The sequence below is a fragment of the Ochotona curzoniae genome, unplaced genomic scaffold (genome assembly GCF_017591425.1).
Source record: "Ochotona curzoniae isolate NIBS_2020 unplaced genomic scaffold, NIBS_Ocur_1.0 contig_2723, whole genome shotgun sequence".
NCBI classification, from domain to species: Eukaryota; Metazoa; Chordata; class Mammalia; order Lagomorpha; family Ochotonidae; genus Ochotona; species Ochotona curzoniae.
In genome coordinates, this window is record NW_024465573.1 from 16255119 (window position 1) to 16278231 (window position 23113).

The 23113-nt window shown below is 36.6% G+C and overlaps 1 protein-coding gene across 1 annotated transcript in view; it reads left to right on the forward strand.

The window, feature by feature from the left end:
* Positions 1-23113, forward strand: part of DDX10 (DEAD-box helicase 10) — a 192767-nt gene that overhangs the window by 97448 nt on the left and 72206 nt on the right. The window contains exons 14-15 of the mRNA XM_040976900.1: positions 15805-15924; positions 17951-18112. Coding sequence (XP_040832834.1) covers positions 15805-15924; positions 17951-18112 — 282 coding nt within the window. The remainder of the gene's footprint in view (positions 1-15804; positions 15925-17950; positions 18113-23113) is intronic.

The following is a 23113-nucleotide window of genomic DNA, read 5'->3' on the forward strand; positions in this document are numbered from 1 at the left end:
GTCACAGAAAAAATTATCTGTTTTGCTTGCTGTTTTAAAGAAAAACTATATTAATACTTTTTGGAAATATTGTGGGAAGAAGAGCATGCTGGTCTTTACCATGATGGCTCAAACACATGTGGATGGATACCTTTATTGTAGTGGGCTACAGAGACTGCTGAGTCATCCACAGCTTCTATACAGTGCAGTGAAAAAACAGCAGAAACGGGATCTTAGGAGGAAAGTAGACCTTCGTCCTGTGTTTTGTAAATGGGCTGTGGGTGTTACCACTGTAATGACTCAACATGCTGTACCAGAGTGCTCACGCCAAGTGTATTTTTAGATTTTATAACCATTGTCTTCTTTTTTTTTTACATTTTATTATTATTATTATTCTCATTTAATGATACAGTTCCATAGTCTCCTGGCATTTCCCTTATTCCTCCCCAATTCCCTCCCCCCACCTAGTTCCTCTATATATATCATTACTAAAATATAGTTCTTCATAAACAGTCATATGTCCATCATTGTGGGCATGGACAATAACAGTCCAGCATCCTATTGTCAAGATATAGTAAACAGTTTCATTTTAAGTCCCTCTTTGGAAGCAGAAATGCACACTACATTGTATTCTCACATCTGGATGTTAGTCTGCATTTCACAGCTACCGTACATCCCCTGAAATGAAAAATCATAATACAAAATCAACAATAGAAATTTACAGTGCCGTGAAGTTAAATGACATGTTCCTAGATATGACAGACTCCATTACACAGCTACTATACATCCCCTTAAATGAAGAGCCACAAAACAAAATCAACATCTGGGAAAAAAATTAACAAATCCTGAAGTTAACTAACATGCCACTGAATGACTAATGTGTAGCTGAAGAAATGAAAATCAAGAACCTTCTTGAAGAAAATGATGCCACTGCATGATCTACAGTCATTGAATGATTTAATCAGAAAAAGTGTCTTGAAGAGATGAAACCAACAGAAAACAACAAAACCCATGAGATATAGTATTCACTGATCTTTGTTGTGAAGTGTGTCTCCTACAGACAATAAGTAGATGGGTTTTGTTTTTTAATACAGTCTACTAATCTGTGATGTTTGATTGAGCTTAATCCATTTACATTCAGAGTTTAATATGTATGGATGGTACTTTGGTCCTGTCATTTTAGGAATGGGTTGTTCATTGGTTTAGTCTTCTGTTATCATTTTACTGGGATGTTCTTCCTGTTTGCCTTTGGTTTTGGTAGGTGCTATTCCTCTTCTTTGTCAAAAGAACATCTTGAAGAATCACTTGTAGGGCAGTTTTGAAAGAAGCAAATTCTTTTAACTTTTCTTTACTCTGGAAGAATTTTATTTCATTTTCAAAGACGAAAGAAAGCTTTGCTGGGTATGTTATCCTAGGCTGACAATTTTTTTCTTTTAGAATCTGGAATATGTCACTCCATTCTCTTCTTCTCTGTAGAGTTTCCTGTGAGATATCTGCTGTGAGTTTAATTGGCATTCCTTTATATGTCAATTGATTTTTTTTTTTCACGTACACATTTAAGGATCTTTTCCTAATGTTCAGTTGAGGAGAGCTTGATGATCATGTGTCTTGGTGAAGTTCACTTTTGATCAAGCCTGTTGGGAGTTCTGTGCCCTTCCTGGATCTTGTTTCCCAATTCTTTCTCTAGATTAGGGAAATTTTCCTTGATTATTTCATTAAATACATTTGCAAACTCAGCTTCTCTTTCTGCACCTTCTGGGACTCCCATAACTCTTATATTTGGCCTCTTAATAGTGTCTTTCAATTCTTGAATACTTTTTTTGGCCTAATGCAGCTCTGCTTCCAGCTTTTTGTTTGCTTCTCCCTGATGACAGGAAATATCTTCCAATTCTGAGATTCTTTCATCTGCCTGCTTCATTCTATTTTGGAGACACACCACTGTACTTTTAATTTGCTCTACTGTGTTCTTAATTTCTGATATATCAGAAGCTTTATTGCTTCCTTAAATTCTTTGAACTCTTGTATGAGCTTCTCATTTTTGATCAGAATCTTTAAAATGAGTTTTATGAATTCTGTGTCCCCCTTTTTCTCGATGTGTTCCTCAGTTAACTCTGAGGTTGGCATAGAGTTTTGCTCCTTTGCAGGGGAGTTTTCAGTAATACTCATTGTGCCTTTGTCATTGTACTTCTGGTTAGCAGAGTCTTCTCCTTGTGGCAGGTTTCTAAGCTGTGTGACCCACAGGTCTACAATGCGATTTTACTTATTGCAGTTGGTACATACCTTTTTGCTTGCAGCCACTTGTGCCACAACCTCCAGTGAGTTCCAGGTCTGGGTTCTTATGTATGTCAGATTTCCACCATGGTCTCCACAGCCCCAGCTCTTGGCTCACCACTCTCCACCTTCTGTGATACTGTGCTGAGGTTGCACTGTTGTCTAAGAATAGGGTAATTAGATCTGAAATCTCAAGACTGGGGTTTTGTAGGGTAAGCGAAATATAGATGGAGGAAAGACTGTGAGTGCAAGTCTTAAGATGGGAACAGAATTGACATGGTCTTGCAATGACAGACAACTACTATGAAGAGAGGAATACAACAGGAGGTTGGAGAACGGTGACCAGACCATTTTGAACCTGTGTGTATGAGGGAAGAAATTTGTGTTTCGTGCTAATTCTTTTGGTGAGTCATTAAAAGGTTCTGCACCACACATCACTGACATACATGCCATTGACTGGTGTATCTTATTTGCTATTGGGGGAGAGAGGAAGCAGTTGTGTCAGATTCCAGGTCCTAGCAGCCTAGGACTTTATGGTTTTTTTTAATGAATTTTAAAGATGGGTGATGAGGGGAAAGGAGGGCTAAAGAATCATTTCTAACTTTTAGTCCTGAACAATTGGAAGTTAAAAAACATGTTTTTAGCAGAAGTCATTGAAATGGAAAAGGTGAGCTAAGGTCAAACAACATTAAATAATTGAAGTTTTCCTGCTCAGTGATAGGCAAATTGAAGTAAGAATATGATTTGGTTGATCTTACATTTTATGTTAAAAATATATGTGCTCTAGAGGTACAGAGAAAGACAAACACACCTCCCACTTGTTTGATTTGTTCACTGCCCTAATTTCCACAGTGGTAGGGACTGGTGCATGCCCAAGCTAGGAAATCAGTCCAGGCCTGTGATGTGGTGGCACGTGTCCAATGGTCTGCCCTGATGCAGTCTGCTGCTCAAGGCTTGCGTTAGTAGCAGGTTGAAATTAAGAATGTAGCTAGGGCTCAAAACTAGATACTCTGATTTGGAATGTGGATATTCCAAGTAGCATCTTCCGTCGTATGCCAAACACCTGGTTCCAAATTTACATTTGTTATTTTAATTTAAATCGTGAGTGGTAACTGTGTCATGATGGGTTACACAGACTGAAGGAGAAGCAGAAGCAGTTTAGAGAATACTGAAATAGTCTTTAAATTTGTGCTAAGGAATGTTGATTTCAGGTTGTGATTGCAGGGATATTAAGTTTTATAAGATAAGAAAGCAAAGTAATGAGATGTGATAATATGTCATATGTGATGGATATAAATAAAGTGGACTGAAGCAGTATATAGGAAACATTGAAAGATGGTAGGACAAATAAAAAAAATAGGGTCAGTGCACAGTGTCAATATAAAATGGCACTTTGAATAATTAGGTGGAATTGGGTGAAAGCTGAGAAGGACAGATCTTTTAAATATGCTGTTGGTTTTTAGAATCGACTGTTAGATATGTGAAGATTATCTTCTTGAGTCTACTTCCTTTCTTTGCTCTTCCATGAATAAGTCCTCCATGGCGTCCTAATCTGGAGCCTGGTTCATTGATTGCTTTGGCAGCGGTAACAACAACAGCAACAAAAAGTAAAAGCTGTTTATCCTGGTCGACAGATTTGGTTGAATACTTCACTTATATTTTCTAATTAATCCTTAAAATAACCCTCTTAAAAATAGATTGTCTCTTCATGAATTAAATGGGGAAAGTTTGAAATCTGGGAGGTTAAGAAAAAAGTGCACCTTGTAAATGAGTAGTAGTGGAGTGAGGGTTTGGATGTATTAATAAGTAGTTCCAAAATTTTGTACTTAATCTCTGCTGTGCTGCCTTATTTATTGTGCACATCTTGAGTCTGTTTTTATTTATTTATTTATTTAATTTAACTTATTAGATTTAAGCTCTAGCAAATTTTCTGGCTGTTAATATACTTACGCACGGTTTGGCTAGTTGGGTCCAGCCTGAGTTGTGTATACAGTGTCTTCGTAGTCCAGAGTTGTCTTTTTTATAGTGTTATTATTTTTATGTTAATCTTTCAATAAAGTGCTGAAATTATTTATGAATTGAATGCTGACGTTTTTATGTTAGTCTTTCAGGAAAGCATTGGAATTATTGTAAGTTGGTATTAACTGAACACTGACAGCATTCATTACCTTTCCATGGTAACTTTTTGGGTTTGAAGAGACCAAAATCTACTAGGGTGACATTAGGAAGACCTGTGATTAATGATTAGATAGATTTATTAATCTTTTTATTCTTTAGTGCGATTCCAGGATATAATTTAAAGTAAAATATATAATAGGGAAAGAAGTTTACCGTTATTATTGAAGAAACTAGACTTTGAGATTCAGTGAACACTATTAATGATCCAAACTTCCTGGGAAATGCATATTTAATATGTTTAAAATGTTCAGAAAATATGTACGCTATTCTGTGAGATGGACTTAATTACTTTCATGGTTCTAAATCAGATTTGGGTGATGAATCAAATTTAACTCGAGTGAGACTTTTAGAGATTTAGTTAACTGGTTTTATTTATTTATTTTTTTGATGCCGTGAATGTGAATAAAATGATTGGTCATTTCCTAGCACAAAGATGAGACCACCAAGTATGAATGTGTTATATTTTCTTTTAAGATTGTGAAATTATTTGGATTATTTGCCTAAAGATTGGGCTTTTGGCAGCACTCATCTTGGTGCTGTTTGGCCCTAAATGGTTGTTTCTTTGTGATGGTCTGCTGCTTATTTCTCTGTGTTTCCATGATGGGCAGTGGCTATGCCTTGTACTTCATCCTCTCCATTCACCTCAAACCTTGACAAATTCTTCAAGCCGTTTTTCTTGCTAAAGAATCCAAAAGTGTGTCCTGAGCTCCCTCAATTTTCCCAAACTCATTCCAGCTGACTGTTTAATATCTTTCGGATGTTTGATACTTTCGGTCTTACCAAGTAACCAAGTAAATCTCATTTCTTTCACTTTTACCTCCCACTTAACTCTTTGGAAGTCTTGTTAACTTGAAAATATATTCAGACTCTACTATGCATTTTACTTACTGCTGTAATTCAAACCCTTTATTATCTGGAATGTAGACTGATAGTTTTTTCCCCTCACATTTATTTAGTCTTTTACCTCCCAAGAACCCCTTTCTCCAAAGTAAACCAGATTATATCATGTATTTTGCTCAAAATTTATATTCTTTCCTTTATATTCAGGATGAAACTTACCCCCTTACCATTTCCTATAAGATTTTACATAGTCCAGAATCTTGCTGGGGGTGTGATTTCTGTTAGCACTCTCTTCATTGCTGTAGATAATTTGAGGATCTTGTTTTCTTGAAAATAAAATCATTTGTATTCATGGTCTTTGCTTGGAACTCTTTGTTTAGATTTTTGCCTTACCTCCTTCTTGTTGTATTTTTAGATCTTTGCTTAGGTGTCTTTATATCATCTGTATACTGCCTTTTTTCTTTCATTTAAGTCTCCCTAACATATTCATTTGTGTTTCTATTTTTGTGCTTGAATGAACTCTCTTGGATCCCAAGTTTGGATGATATTTAGAGGATAGTGTTTGCTGAACAAATTTCTGAATTTCCCCTTTTTAAAAATTTACATTCCTCTTAATCCCACAAGGAATTTGAAGCAGCTTAAAAATAGTTTTAAATGTATTTAAATCAGGGCATGTAAAATGCAGATAGAATAGAAAGGTCTGGTGAGAAATTTAATATGCAGTTTTACATGTTTCTTAAATATGGATCAGCAATTGGGCTTTGAAATGTTGACTGCCAAAGAATGAAAAGAGAAATACCTGCTTTGTAGGAAGACTTAGTCTTCCAGTCTGCAAACCTATAACTTTCCTTAGTGCTCTCAGTAGTGTTACTAGAGTAACAGTGAATTTTATACAGATGTGTTTAATAACTACATTTGAAAGAAAACCTGAGAGATGGTATCATGATGAAGCTCAGGGAGGCCTGATCCCTGATCAGATTCTTTTTGTCTCCTGCCACCAATATCATGTTTGTTTCTTTTAGCAGAGTAGAGCTTATTGTGCAACTCTCTTCTAAGTTGAAACTGTTTAGTCCCTGACTCATGCTTAGACATATTTCCTGAAGATGCTAGAATAGCTGACAATAGTGACAGTTTATTCAGATTACTTATAATGGTTTGTGATCTTTAGTGAGTTTTGACATCTGGCATCTAAGTTAGGAAGTACTGGTGAGTTTCATAATATTTTCACTCTGGAAATCTTATTATGCTAATGGAGAATTGATTGCATTTTACTAGGAAAAATCACTTAGAGTTGAAATTGTCCATGTGTTTAGAGCTCTTGAACGTATTAAAACTGAGGTAAATTTTTACTTGGATCATTTATGTTCCAGTAGATGTTTCCTCACCTCATCCCTTAATTTAATATTTGTTTTGTAACTCAGATGTTATTTTGGTTTATTAGAGAGAATGGGTGGGGAAAGAATAGCAATTATTTTGTATCCTATTAGTGTCTATTCAAAAAATTGTCAAAGTTTGCTGTTACTTTAATTAGTTTACTATCAACTAGGGTTGATAGTTTGCTTGGGCTGTGAGGGTGTGAATGATTTGGCGTTGGGTATAATGTTTTTCTAATGCATCACTGATGGGAAAAGGAGTTTGTTCTCATCGAGCTTTTCCTTTCCTCTGTCCCTTCCTTTCTTGTGACTTTATTTATTGTTGTCTCCTTTTATCACTGTAACTGTCTTAGTTCTGCACAGGTGTCCTTTCTCCTGTCTGTCTTGTTTTGTACCTGCCTTCTTTTGCTTGATGGTTGTCCTTGAAGCTTGTCACAAAATTGTGATTACCTTTCCCATTCTCTCCCCACCATCTTTCCCCCATTTGATTGCACCTCTATCTATAATTGCTATTGTCTTTTTCTTAGAGTGATGTAATAAAGTACAATTTGTCTTTGTTTTTTTTACCTGTGTAGAACTCTGGAAGGCAATACTAGAACTTGAAAAAAAATAATAGATTGTTATTTCAATCATTATTAGTTGCTTATTTCACTTGGAAATGACTTTTTAAGTATAAGGATTAGTTGTTCTTACTGTTTTCTATTGGCCTAATTCTCTTAAAAATGTACAATCAAAGTAGAAATGTATGTTTTAGTAAAACATGTTTTCTTTAGTGAATTCTTTGTCAGATAATTAAAATGATCAAGTAGAGATTATATGTCTTTTTCTGACGGGAGACTATAGGCTCCAGCACTGGAGAAGAAAACCAGATCTTCCCGCATGCGCTGTTTCTAGAGTTTATTTTAAATAACTAGGATTGTGGAGCCTGGAGAAGAGTACTGGCATCAAAGTGGTAGAGTACAGATTTTGTTGACGTTTGTTAGATGTCTGCTGCCTCCATCCATTTTAGTTGAATAAATGTTTCATTACCTGTGAGAGATGTAGGCAATCCCTCAGAAAAGGTGGTTGTGATGGGTAACTGGAATATAGGCAGTATGGTATAGTGTCAGGCACATACCATCTATAACTACTGTTTGAGAGAGAAATTTAGTGACTTCTCAATTTGTCTTTTAGGCCCCATCTGGATTGTTGCTGTCTTACATCAGAATTTAGGACATATGTACAATGTCATATGGCATGGATTCAGGAATAGGCTTTATTGATGAAAAGAACCATTTACAAAGGGGCTTAGCAGAATTTTGGCATTCTGCTAAACACAGTGTATATTTTTATTCCAATTGAGGTATTATGTTGATAGTATGTAACAGAACTATTAATAGATCAAACTTGTCAGTCATTATACAGTCATGAAAACTGAACTTCATTAGTTATTAGTGATATGCTTGCTGTAGGGATTGGAAGGTTGGTATGACCATGTCCACATCATCAGAGAATTGAGTGTCTTTAAGGGATGAAGTGGAAGGATCTCTTAAAAGTAAGTATAAGAAACATCACAAGAAATGTCATCAAATTGCTGACAGTAAAAGATGCCAAGAAGTCTCAAAAGATAGCCAGAGGTGAAACCTAACCTAAATCTTCTCTCTCTTTTTTTAAAGATTTATTTATTTTTATTGCAATGTCAGACATATGCAGAGAGGAGAAGAAACAAAAATAGCTTCCGTCCAATGATTCACTCCCCAAGTGACTGCAATGGCCAGTGCTGTGCCAATCTGAAGCCAGGAGCCAGGAGCTCTTCCGGGTCTCCCTCGCAAGTGCAGGGTCCCAGGGCTTTGGCCTGACCTTGACTGCTTTCCCAGGCCACAAGCAGGGAGCTGGATGGGAAGTGGAGCTGCCAGGATTAGAACCGGTGCCCATATGGAATTCTGGTATGTTCAAGGCGAGGACTCTAGCTGCTAGGTGACAGCACCAGTCCCCTAAATCTTCTCTTGCTGAAAGGATTTTAATCTTAATGAAAGCTCCTACATTTTCTAGCTGTGGTGCACCTTAGCAGGAAGCTGGAATGGAAAGCTGAGGCAGAATCTGAACCTTAGCAATCCAATGTGGAATGTGGGCATCCCAGCAAGTGTTTCCATGGCTGTATCAAATGCCAGTCCCTGGGTTAACTTTTTATTTGGTACTTAGCTGGCATTTTCATATTATAAACTTGAGTATGTATGGTAGTCACCAGTGTGGCTTGGATGTGGTTGTGATACTTGCTTTGCTTTCAGTTAAGATAAGTGCTTGTGTCTTGTGCTTAGTAACTAAGCCATTATTGAAAAATCTCAAGCATGACAGTAATTACATCATGTAAGTGAACAAGCAGAATGCTTGAAGCACTACTTAAATGCTAGCATGTTGTCTGAGTTTAGTGTGTATTTTATTATTATAGTTCTTCCTGAAGGTTTTTAGTAATATAGAAATTCTGCTTCTGTCATTTAAAATGTTAACACATGTTTGTGTTTGTGTGTACTTTTAAAATTCATGTAGAAGATTTATTTTGTTTGAAAGCATATTTGCAGAGGGTGAGAAAGTGAGAGGAAAAACAGGCAAGCTTCTATCCATTGGCTCACTTGCAAAATGAGCAGACAGCTAGTGCTGGACTGGACTGAAGCCCAGAGCTTCTGGATTTCCCACATGAGTGCACATGTCAAAGTGGTTGGGGCAGGCAGGAATGACCCAGTTCCTATATGGGGTGCTGGCATTGCAGTTGGTGGATTTACTTGCAACAGCATTAGCCCCTGTGCATAACTACTGGGTCACTGAGTAGCTAGTATTATGATGGCTTTTGTGGTGAGTAAATTTACAGAAATGCTAACCAGACTTCCAGTTACTTTGCTTTTCTCATTAGTGATATATTTCTTAACCAGAACCATAGAAAAATATTCTTTACTTGATAGTGTCCCACTTCGCAGAAGAAAATTTGATTAAATCAGTGTCTGGTGTCTTAATGGTCAAATGATTTTGGTTATAGTGTAGCAGGTGGTTTTCCCCAAGAGAAATGTATGTTAGTGCCTGTAGTTTACAGTAGTTGCATCTATACTTACCTCTGGTTTTTTCACCTAGCCGTTCTTTTAATAATACAAATAAATCTTTATTAAAATGTAATCGTATTCAGGAAGATCATACAGCAAATCCAGCTGTATGCTGTTGCTAAGAAATACATCTAAAAACAAATATTTGGGACGTTTGAGAAATTTATACCAGGGGTACAAAGCACAAAGAGAGCAGGAGTGGGTACATTAATATGACTTCACTAGGAATTCAAGACAGTTAACTTAGTTCATTAATTACTAGCTTCTTTTCTGTGTTGTGTAGTCAGTCTACCTCAACCCTGTTTACACAAATGGCCATATGAGGAAAATTAGCTTCTTATTTCACACTGCTGGGGTTTTGTATGTAGCTTATCAAATTAGTTCTTGAAGCATTCCATAGTTGTAAGGAAAAACCAAATTGATATTGCCAATTTGGGAACAAGTTAGAAATGAAATAAATACTGTCAGGTTTTTTGAAGACTGCAAAGAGAGGCAAAAATTTGTTGGGCTCCATTTCTCTAAATTGCTTCCAGCTGCCTACTTCTTAATATGGAAATATTTATTAAAAGTGACAGGTCAAAAATTGGATTCCTAATGTGAAATACGAGTGGTTCCATAATTTTATTAAAGAGCAAGAAATAGTGGAAAGTTTGCTACTATGGTAGCTCTTTTCTTCCCCCTGACTCTGGACGAAAATGGCATAAAACAAACACACGCTTGCCAGACTACAAACTGAATAACTTATGTGAATGAAAGAAAAGGTGAACAATAAGCTGGTGAATAGGGGACTGTGAAATTGTTCCTTGTGCATTCCAAAACTGTACTGGTTTAAAAAGTGAAAGGAATCAGTTAAGATGATACATAATTAAAGACTGATGAATTTGACTATGAAACTTAGTTGGAATTTAGGCTTTAATAAAGACATACTTCATGAAAACAAAGTCATGAAGAACAAACTTCCTTTTATTGTATCTTGATGGAGTCTCAGGGAAAAGAGTTTTTAGGCTGAAATGTCAATTTTTCAATGAAGAAGCAATTTTTGAGGAAAGGAAGATAATACTTGCTCTTTAAATGTATTTGAGGGTTTGGTGGGGAATTGTGTATCTTAAAAATTAGGGCAAGCCACAGGGGAAAATGTGTTGTAGATGTATTTGAAAATGAATTTTTTTAAAAGTTGTTGTTAGGTGGCAGCACTGTGATGCAGTAGGTGGAGCTGCTGCCTGTGGCACATAGGTTCAAGTCTTGGTTGCTCTGCTTTGGTTTTAGCTCCCTGCTTCTGTCCTGGAAAAGCAGTGGAGGGTGGCTCAAGTTCTTGGGCTCATCACATATGTAAGGGACCTGGAGAAAGCTCCTGGATCCTGTTTTTGGATCAGCTCAGCCATATGGGAGTGAACCAGCAGATGGAGAATCTCTCTGTGTCTCTTTTTCTCTGTGTTACTCTGACTTTTAAGTAAAAATAAAATAAAAAAATCTTTTTTTTAAAAGGCATTTAGTAATTAAGATGATAGGTATACATGTTCAGGAAAAGAGTTCATTATATATAAAAAGTACTTTCTGGGGGGACAATTCTGTCCTGTCTATGACAAAAAATAAATATAAAAACAGTTGGAAACCATTATGCTTTGTGAAATAATCCAGTTCCCTAAGCCATGTGTTATGTATGTTTTCAATGGTTGATGGTTACTAACTTATAGAGCACAAAAATATGTAATATATAGGAGTGAAAGTGACATCTTGACATTTGTTGCTGTTTTTAGCCCCTTGTCTGTGCTCTCGAGGAGCACTTGTCTTTCTCTTTACTACTGGGAGTTTTTTCCTGCTAGTTGTTTCCCTGGGTCGAAGTAGGCTCTATGAAGGTGGGCAACCCATCTCGAACCGCCAGGTACTTAATATATACTATGTGGTCTTGTGTGTATTTGGCATTCTGTGTATTTGCATGAGTGAAGAGTAATTCTGGGAGATTAGAGCAAAGCCACAGCCTATCAAAAAGCCTATCAATTCATTTTTGCATTTCTGTTCATTCCTTCTTTAGTGGCTTCTCTACTACAAAAATTATCCTTTTCTTAGGAGAAAGGTCACAGATCCCCTTTAAAAACTAAAATGAACCACAAAGTGGTAAAGGTGTACACAACCTCAGTTTTCTCATCTGATTTTGGTCATCTCATGGATGTCCATAAAGCTCTTTCCAGCTGGGTCCACCCCTCTACAGATATCTGTTGTGCAGTTATTTTTCTGATTGATGTTCATTTTATTCTGAGAAGTTTGAGTGTCATTGCGTTGTGATTTTTTCCCTCCTAATCTTTGTCTGGACTTTGTAGTTTTATTGTGAAATTTTTTAAAAAAGATTTATTTATTTTTATTGGCAAGTAGATTTACACACACACACAAACACACACACACACACAAAGAGAGAGAGGTGTATTCATATCTTCCATCTGCTGGGTCACTCCCCAAATGGTCACAGTGTCCACAGCTAAGCTAATCTGAAGGCAGGAGTCAGGAGCTTCTTCCAAGTCTCCCACATAGCCATAAGCAGGGACTGGATTGCAAGTGGAGTTACCTGGACATGAATTGGTGCCCAAAATGGATGCCATGGCTTGCAGGTGGAAGATTAGTCAATTGAGGCATTGCAGCAGCCTATTGTGAGGAGTTTTCAAGCATACAGAAAGGTTCTGTTGCATACACTTTGGAGACTGGCATTTTGTTGTTGGCACTGATGACTTCAGTGCCTGTATCCCCTGTCTGGGTGCTGTTCTAGTTTCAGCTTCCATGCTTCCAATCCAGATTATTGCAGCTGTGCCTGGGATTGCAACAGGAGATAGTTTGCACCCTTGTCACCCATGTTGGAGACCCAGGTGGAAATCTTAGCTCTTAGGTGTGGCTTGGCCCATATGTGGCTGTTTTAGCCATTTGGGGAATGAACCCATTGATGGGATCTGCCTCATGCATGTGCGTTCTTTCCATCAAATAAATCAATATATACTAACACACAGACAAACACACACACAAACACACACTCTTTTGTATTCCAAAGTTCCGATTCCCATTCATCTTTCTATTTTTTTTTTTTGTACACAGTGTAACTTCCTAATCCTGACTTTAATATTCAGGCAATTTTGCTGGAAATATGCCCAGACCTTCACAAAGATCTGAAACCATGTCCCCATTCAGTATGTTCACATTACTGGTTTAAGTGATTGTTGTTTACCTGTTGTAGAATTGTTGGATTTATACTTTATAGATGCTCTTAGCTTAAAGTGTTCGATCAGCGTTCTCTTTATAGTTAGATGAAATCTGTTGAGAAAAAAATCCAGATATTGACCTAGTTATAAAATCAAGAAGATCAAGTAGGGAGTTGGAGATGAAGTTGCTAGGCCTGGTGGCTAAGCCTCTGGGAGCAGAAGGAGTTGCGGGAGAACTTACGGGGCTGCGGCAAGTGCAGGTGCTCACAGGGGTCCCACAGGCAGAACTTGATTTGGGTGGAGAGGGGTCCTGCAACCTGGTTTGCTTTGCATTTATGGGTTTTACCACCACACAACTTACCCAGTTACTCTTGGACATGTCGTAAAAAGATGAGGATTGTAGTGTTCTCTGAGGAAGAGCAACAGTATTTTATTTCACAGCATGTTAGACTGCAGGAGTTGGGAAGAATAGGTATGGAAATTTAGGGCTCATACCACCAGTTGGTAGCATTTGTCAAGTCATAGAGTGCCAGAGAGATACAGTATCCCATAGGATGAAGAAATCTAAAACATAGCCTCTTTTCATGGTAATCCTGTGATATATATATATCACATATATAAATATAAACAAATAAATAATAAATATTATAAACAAATATAATATAAATAAATATATGTATTTAAATGGTCACATATTAATCTGTGATGGTAGTTAATTTTAGGAATTGGTTTGTCATTAGAGATCTAAATTACTAAAAACTGTAGTTTCACATGTTCAGAAATATGCTGTATTAGTAATGCATAAAAGAATTAGTGGTGACAAAAGTTTTTTTTTTCTTAAGTTTTATTTTTATTGGAAAGTTAGATATACAGAGAGGAGCAGAGACAGAGAGGAAGATATTTCGTGTACTGATTCACTCCTCAAGAGACCTCAACACTGGAGCTGTGATGATCCAAAGCCAGGATCCAAGAGCTTCCTCCAGGTCTCCCACTCGGGTACATAGTCCCAAGGCTTTGGGCCTTCTTTGACTGCTTTCCCAGGCCACAAGCAGGGAGCTGGATGGGAAGCAGCGCTGCTGGAATTAGAACCGGCAGCCATATGAGAATCTTGGCATGTTCAAGGAAAGGATTTTAGCCACTAAGGTACCATACCAGGCCCCCAAACAGTGTATCGTACTCAAAGCATAGCAATATATATTCACTAGCTCATTTTCATAATAACTGTGGTCATTATCTAATAAATATGTTAGGAACCTGCCACAGAAAATAATATTTTAGTGAATTTTTGGTTTTATATCTATAGTTTTTTTTTTTTTAAAAGATTTATTTATTTATTTTTATTACAAAGTCAGATATACAGAGAGGAAGCTCTTCTGTCCACTGATTCACTCCCCAAGTGAGCACAGCAGCCGGTACTGTGCCAATCCGAAGCCGGGAACTAGGAACCTCTTCCGGGTCTCTCACAGGGGTACAGGGTCCCAAAGCTTTGGGCTGTCCTCGACTGCTTTCCCAGGTCACAAGCAGGGAGCTGGATGGGAAGTGGAGCTGCTGGGATTAGAATTGGTGCCCATAGGGATGCTGGCGCATTCAAGGCGATGACTTTAGCCGCTATGCCATGCCACTGGGCCCTATCTATAGGGTTTTATTTTTAGGTATTTCTGTGTGTATCATTATCATTATCTGTTTGTAAAATAAAGTGTTCTTTTTTTTCATACTTATTACCATTATGTGATGTCATAATCAGTGTGTATATTCTGCAATTTTGCTTCTCTCACTTTTTATTTTTCCTTGCATGATTTCCTGTGATACAAAATTAAAGATTAATCAACTAGGAAGCTTGCAGTTACCAGAAGTTTTGGAAATTGGGCCTTTATGCTGTTGACATGAACTCTTTTTAGCATAAAATCAAAATAAAGTAGGGTATTTGAGACTTATTGAACAATTTTTTGGTATATTTTACATTTTTCATCTAGTTTTCTCAACACCATTTGACTTAAGAATTGCTGTTATCCTTAGTTGATGACTAAAGCAGAGTTTGGTAACACAGCCACACAGCTTATTAAGTTATAGAGCCTTAACTTCAAATTCATTTTCTTAACTAGTAACAATTTCTGCTTTTCCTGTTTACCCATCTGGTGAAATAGTTAATTAATAACATCAGTGCTTATATGCTCAAAAAGAAGCATCCAAGTTCTTCCTAATGGTATTAATTTCTTCTCACTTCTGATCAATGTAGGTTTGGGCTTTCACTCTCCAACTTACATGATTGATTGAGTATTCACTTAAGTAAGCTGTGCCGTTTAATTTTTGATATTTTACTACAGTGGTTTGAGGATTTAGCTGGATTTTGACTGTTCTGTTTTGTTAAGTACTGCTATTCCATCTCATTGTCAGACATAGATTAATTGTTGAGTGTGTTTTCCAGTATTCATATATTAAATTACTATAAGTAGAGGAAAAATGCTGTTGTCAATAACATACTATAATCATTTTCCTTTCTCTTTTTGCTTCTCTAAAGATTTAAATTTGCAGTTGGTAATTTAAAATTGCCTTTTTTCTTTTAGCTGAAAGATGCATTTATCTTGTGCTCATGTAACATTACCTTTAATGTTTTTTTGCATTCTGCATCATCATGTAGTTTATTGGGCCTCTAAAATCTCAGCACAGTTATAGTAACAGAAGAAAACATGAAGGTTTAGTATTCATTCTATATGCAATTAAACCCCTCTTGTGTAGGGGGAGGATAGCTAGCCAGTTTAATAATTCTATGACTAGGCTGTGTTTCTGATGCTTCCCATTAGTCAGTGAGAAGTAAGTACATTCATTTTTGGGAACTGTAGCGCCAAAATTAAATTGTTCAGATAAAGCAGTCATTTTCCTGATCTATGTTTCTGGTATATTTCCACACAGAAGAAAGAACCTTCTAAATCAAAAGTCAAGAAAAAAGTGACCAAAGTTGCAGAAGCCAAAAGAGTAATGAAGAGAAATTTCAAAGTGAATAAGAAAATAACTTTTACTGATGATGGGGAGGTAAGAGTCTTTGGATATTTGTTTTTGAGGTTCGTTCTGAATGTCAGGAAGAGCTCCTGGCTCATTTCCCATAGATTGTTTCCCTGTGACACACTTGCAGCTCATTCCACCCTTACTTTAGGCATTTTGTCAGTTTTACCACAGTGGCTAATTTTGTTTTTCTGGCAATAATCTGAAATTACTTCTTGGTGATGGTGACATGGAGTTGGGTTTGGGCTTTATTTTCCTTTTTTATAGATGAGTGTGATTCATCACCTGTTACTCCGGTGAAATAGTATATCTTCATGTTGAGCATTATTTATCGATCACATCATATATATCATCATTACTGATCTAAGTGTTGACTGATTAGTCTATATTTGATGGAGGGGTGCTTTATTTTTCAATTTTATTTTAATAGAATTTGGGTATTATTTTAAGATATATAAATCTGAAAAGTAGCAGTAAAAATTTGAAGTTGCTAAAATTTAAGAAGTTTATGTAAGTAAAGAATATGTATGAATTAGTGAAAAAAAAGATCAGTATCTGAACAGCAGGTTAAACTAGAATGTATTCATATTAGAACCAATGTTCACTGTAGATTACACCAGTTTTTGCCAAGGTCAATGAATGCCCTTAATTGTAATGTAATTTCAATATTTGTGTATTTCTGACAAAAGCTGTTCACCACTGTGAACCACACCAAAATTTTTATTTAAAGGATTGATAAAATGCTTCTAGTTTTCAGTCTGTAAAGAGATGTACTTTTTTCCTCTTTATAATAGAAATAAGAATGGAGCATTCTAGTAACAGGGATTGGTATGACTTTCTCAAACCATTATTAACGCTGCTTTTTTAGTTTCACAGTGTTAAGCATGGAAATTGCTGCAACAAACCTCTTTATTTTTCTGTGAAGGGCACAGGTGTCCAGAGATTAAATAATATATTCACATATTATTAGTCATAAAAGCAAGGATTTTCTTTTATAGATATATATGATTTATTTTTATTCAAAAAACAAAGATTTAAAGAGCGAGAAGGAGAAACAGAAGAAGATCCGCCAACCTCTGATTCATTACATAAATGGCCACAGTGGCCAAAGCGGAGCTAAAGTGGGGAGCCAGGAGCTTCTTCTGGGTCTTCCAAGCGGGTGCAGGGTCCCAAGAACTTTGACCATACTCAGTTGCTTTCTCAGGCTGTAAACAGAGAGATGGAATGAAAGTGGAGCAGCTGGTTCATGAACTAGAACTCCTGTGGGATGCCAGTCTTCTTGGACGGAGGATTAGGTGGCTGCATTACTGCAAGGACTTTGAACAAGATCCCTTGACTCCATTTCAGGGTCCAATTTTCTGTGTCACCTTGTTCCTAATCTTGTGTAAAGTGTGAAACTGAGTGGAACCCAAGCTTTCCCATTTCCCATTACATTGAAGTTTTTCAGTTCTTAAATAAAATATAGGCCAGTAAGTGTATCCTTGGTCAGTTTTAGACACATGTTTGATATATGTTAGATACTAAATTTGGCTCTCAGGATACAGGAATAGTATATCCAGCTGCCCTCTTGGAGATTAATAAGAGAATAAATGAAAGGGAAACAATTCAGATTGTTGAAAGAAGTGTTAATGATACACACCAGATTCATGGTGGTCCAAAGAAGGTACATGCTAATCAGCTCGCAGATAATTTTGAACTCATTCATGTGGAAAATAGGTGGCCAGCAACACTATTGGAGAGCATGCTGAAGCATTTGTATTATGCTGTTATCCTCTCCAAAATGTATAATGAAATTTTTCTTTATCTGATCAATTTGGGTTATGGCAACATTTCATTTCCTCTAATTGGGTAATCTTTTCTGCATTTTGCTCACTCTATTTATGAAGTTGGTGAAAATGTTTAAGAATTAAAAGCTGTAAGAAAGTGGGCTTATGCACCATTTTAAAGTCATTTACACACACATACCCATGCTGTACATAAATGATGTTCTGTGTTATTTGATGTTCTGTGATATTTCGTGTTACTTGCCTCACACTGAACTCTTTTCTGTCTGTAGTTGGTTCAGCAGTGGCCACAAATGCAGAAGACCGTTACACAGGATCCTGAGGAAGAAGATGACACAGGTGGTATCAACTTAGACAAAGCAAAGGAAAGGCTTCAGGAAGAGGACAAATTTGACAAAGAAGAATATAGGAAGAAAATTAAGGCAAAACATCGGGTGAGCATCCTATCTTGAATTAATACAGCATGAAATTCAGTTATTATCTTTAGATATTTAAGTTGTTAGTAGAGCCAGTCATGTTGGCTTTTGCTGGTTCTCTCTGTCTCTCTCTCTCTCTCTCTCTCTCTCTTTTTGCAATTATTTTGTCATTCTCTGTTCCTTTTGTTCATTTGCTGGAGCACTCCTTGAACACTGACTGGATTTGGAGAATTTCAGTTAAATCAGGTTTTTTGTTTTGAGGTAACCTAAATAATAGTAATGCTATTTTTGTTGTTATTTTGAAGTAATTATACTTCAAATGTAATTGTCAGAAGAGAGTTCAATGTTCTCCATTTCTATAGTTTGGTATTACTATAATGTTATGAATATGCAGCTGTGGAATACAGAAAATATTTTGGGTTTGGCTTTTGTTCTTCCAATTTGTGTGTCTCAGTTATAGTTAGTGATATCGGTGTACCAAGATTCGTTTCGCCATTTACCTACTGAAGGTCATTAGTATTTCAAGATTTAACAGTAGTTACATTTCTTCACATTGGCTTGATGATAGGATAGGAGTAAATTGACGGTTGGTTGGGGAGCGAACCTGAAAGAAGTGTTTCTCTAGGCATTTACATTGTTATTTTTAGATCTAGATACGTTTTCTATTAATTTTGATTATGGTAACGCTCATTAGTATTGTCATTCTATTCAATTCCCTGAAAGTGGGTACTTCACTAGGTACATAAATCAATTAGTGAAACAAAGCAGATTTCTAATTTAGAGAGCTTTTTTGCAACATGCTCTTGAGATACTGAATGATTTCAGTGTGCCACAAACTAAATCCTATTGTATTACACCCTGCCCCCCCATGATAAACCTTTGTTGTAATCATTACTAATTGAATTTTGAGAGTGGCCCTTAAAATTATTCACTTTATTTGACGTTACATTACGTTACATCTTTATAATGGCTTATTAAAATCTCTTCCTTCCCCAGCTCATTTTTTCTTTTTAGTGGAACAGTGCTCTTTATTTCAAATTTTGATGCAGTTGATACTACCTTAATGAAAAAGAAAAAGTAGACATTGAAGATAGCTTCAGGCCTGAAAATGTATGCTTAGGAAAATGTTGCAGAAATACAAAGAACAAATGAGCCTGAAAAATAACAGGTTACAATTTTGGGTTATTTGTGATAATGAAAGAGCTAAAGGTTTTTGGCATTATTTCTTTTACCATAGTACTTAAATTGAGATTTGGTGTTAATTTTTAAATGTATTTAATGATATGAATAGTTTGCACTTGTCACATTAAAGCCTAAATTCTACTTAGAGTATGTATCCAGTAGAAGGTTGAATTTAAGAAAATTCACTGTTTGGTATTGCTAAATTGTAGCCAACTGGATTTGGAGGAATTAGACTAAATGAAGACTCTCCTTTTATCTTGTTCCCTCTCAAGTGATACTACTTTTGAAAGCTTTAGAAAGTTAATTTCAGATTATCTAGTTGTACACTCAATGCAGTGTTAATGTGTCCTGGGCTTAGAAGAAGTAAAATATCTAAAATACATGGGTCCCTGTGTCCTCAGGAAGATTTACGATTAATACATACTGAGTGTGAATGTACGCTCATGGCACAAAAACTGTTTGCACCTCTATTTTTTTTTAATTAAAATTTTAAGAATTAGTAATGTATTCACATGGTTGTAAAATCAAGATGTTAAACTTGCTAAACTGAGAATTCATGGTTCTGCCAGTATCTGTCTTTCTGATTCATACCTCAACCTCTGCAAGTATTAATTTTTAAAAAAGATTTATCTATTTTTATTGGAAAGGCAGAGAGGAAGATCTTCCGTCTGCTGACTCACTCCCCAAGTAGCCTCAGTGGCCAGAGCTGAGCCAGTCTGAACCCAGGAGCCAGGAGCTTTTCCAGGTCTCCCATGTGAGTGAGGAGTTCCAACACTTTGGGCCGTCCTCAACTGGTTTCTCAAGCCACTAGCAAGGAGCTAGATTGGAAGCGTGGCTGCCGGGATTAGAACTGGCACCATATGGGAGCTTGGTGTGTGCAAGGTGAGGACTTAAGCTGCTAGGCTACTGCGCTGGTCCTCTACAGCTGTTAATTTTTACATACTTTCTTTATGCAAGCAGGAGTAACCCAAAATACAAATTCTTTTTCTCTTTCCGCCCCTCAAGAGTTACCATGTTGTAGATAAATGTATACTTAACCATTTTCACTACATTTGAATTTTGAAATCATTTTCCTTGCATAATGTTACAAATAATATGTGCTTGCCTCTGTATATTTATTTGTTTAGAAACAGAGAAAGAGACAGAGCTCCCATCTACTAGTTCATTCCAGTCTGCTGGTTCATTCCACAGAGGCCCACATTGGCCATGGGGAGAACTGGGAACACCATCTCGATCTGTCATGTATGTGGCAGGAGCTGTCACTTGAGTTGTCACTGCTGCTTCCTAGGCTCTTCATTAGCAGGAGCTGAGTGTTGAACAAAGACACTCCAGTGGGAGTTGCAAGATCAGCTGTTCACCCTAGCATGCAGTTTTTAAGTTGTCTGTTATTGTTTCTCACAAAGGTTAAAGGGAGCAATTTGGGGCTGAAAAAGTTGGGAGAAGTCTAACTTATACCTATTATTGTTTTTTAAGTAGGTATCTCTATGACAGAGATTAAATATAAGTCTTTTTAAAAATAAGTAGCTTTCTTTTCTGTAAAATAGGTATATTCTGTACAAAACAACCCATGGCCTACCTTCTAAAAAAATAGTTTGAAAATCGTATGTAGACAGCTGGTGCCGTGGTCCAACATCCATGTGCATCTATGTGGGTGCCAGTTGGTTTCCTGGATGTTTAACTTCCCATCCAGCTCCCTGCTTGTGGCCTGGGAAGACAGCCCAAGTCCTTGGGACTTTGCACTCATGTGGGAAACCTGGAGGAAGTTCCTGGCTCCTTGCTTCAGATCAGCTCAGCTCTGGCTGTTACTGCCATTTTTAGAGTGAACCAGCTTATAGAACATCATTCTGTGTGTAAAATAACCTTTCCAATAAAAATAAATAAAAAATCTTAAAAATAAAAAAAAAAAGAAAAAAGAAGACTATGGGTGGTAGTGAACCAGCTCTCCCTATCCTTTAAAAGAAAAAAAAAAAAAACTATTATGTAGCCAGCAAAAATCCACAAATTAACTAGAATAATTCTCTCTAGTCAACGTTAGAGTAAAGGCTACCTGATATTCATGTAATTGGCTTCTTGTATTGTTTTCATCCGTTGAGTCATTAATCTTACATATATGTGTTTGTGTTTATTTTCTTTTTAAAGATTCATTTATTTTTATTGGAAAGGCAGGTTTGCAGGAGATGACGATAGAAAGAGAAAGATTGTCCATCTGCAGATTCATTCCCCAAATGGGCACAACAGCTAGAGCTGAGCTGATCAGAAACCAGGAGCTTCTTCCCAGGACCACAAGATTTTGGACCATCCTTCTCTGCTTTCCCAGACCACAGGCAGGGAGCTGGATGGGAAGTGGAGCCGCTGGGACACAAACCAGTGCCCATGTGATAAACGAGCTTGTAGGAGAAGGATCAGTCAGTTGAACCACTGTACTTATTTGTGTGTATTTAGAGAAAATTTACATTTCTGAGAACGTTAGAATTCATGTGCTTATAATAGTAATATACTGAAGATATGATTCAGGTGTTAAAATATATTATTCACCAAGCTGTCCTAGAATGGATTTCTGTCTGGTACACATGTGAAATATTTTCGTAAATGGCAGATTTCTGCACTTGGCATCATGAAAAAGTAGTGTTTGGTGTAAAGAGTAGTAGCTTGTAAGGTTGAATTTCTGCATTTGGGTTACCAGTCACCAATTTGGACTGCACTGTTTTTTGAAGTTTTGTTTTTGAAAGGCAGAAATCTTTGATCATTTTTTTATTCCCAAAATTTCTATAACATCCAAGTCTTCACCAGGCCAAACCCAGGACCCAGGTCCTCAGTCTAGGTGTGTGTGGGTAGTGGGGATCCAGCTGCTGCAGCCATCATCTGCTGCTTCCCAGAGTGCATAGCATTGGGAAACTGGGAACCAAAACAGAGCTGGGAATTGAACCCAGGTCCTCCTATGTGGGATGGAGGTGCTTTGGCCAATTCTTGTCCCAAGGCTTGCTTTCTTTCTTTTTTTTTTTTTCTTTTAATTTGATGAATTTGGAATAAGAAATAGAGGTGAATCCAGATGATCAGTTAGATCGTCTGGTTCTGTAGATGTACTTAAGATATGAAAATAAAATTATCCTGTACTATTTCCCCTCTAGGCAAGTCAGGTTTTATTTTCCTTTGTCTTGTTTGTTTGTTTTGATCATAAATCTTTCTTTCTGTTCTCTTATTTGCCAATAGCTAGTAAAATTTTAAAACAAAGTATTAATATTGCACAGGTTATTTTACCTAATTATGCTGCCTGAATATATTGTTGGTTTCGAAATTATTTTTCATAATTGAGTGTATTAGTATAATGACAGTATCAGTTTTTCTAGCATATGGTTTTGCCTTGGGCAAATGTAATTATATTTCCTTTTGGGGCTGTCACTCATAATGTTACATTATGAAATTGTACTTCGAATAACAAAAGGTTCCCAAAGACTATTGAAAATGCTAACTTCAAGTTTAAGCATAGTTTTCTCTTTATGAAGATGAAAGGGAATGAAAAAGTTTTGCAAAATATTATGAGTAATTATTGTGACTGAATGAATTTTGCTTGTGAGAGAAAACTCCATGGAACCTATTACATGGTTTTGTATCTCACATGTGTTTTCTAAAATGCCCATCAGTTTTAGATTCTCTAAGTTTTGGAATCCTTTTTCTAGTGTGTTCAAAATGTTTTATTATGCTAGTTTTGGTTTAAAAGGACAAGATACTTAATATTTAAGTAATGTTAGGTTCTAATTTGAGCTAGTGGTTTGATTCTGCCTTAAAAGAATAAATAGCCTTGAATCATAGTTTATTGTAAGCATTCAGCCTTTTTAA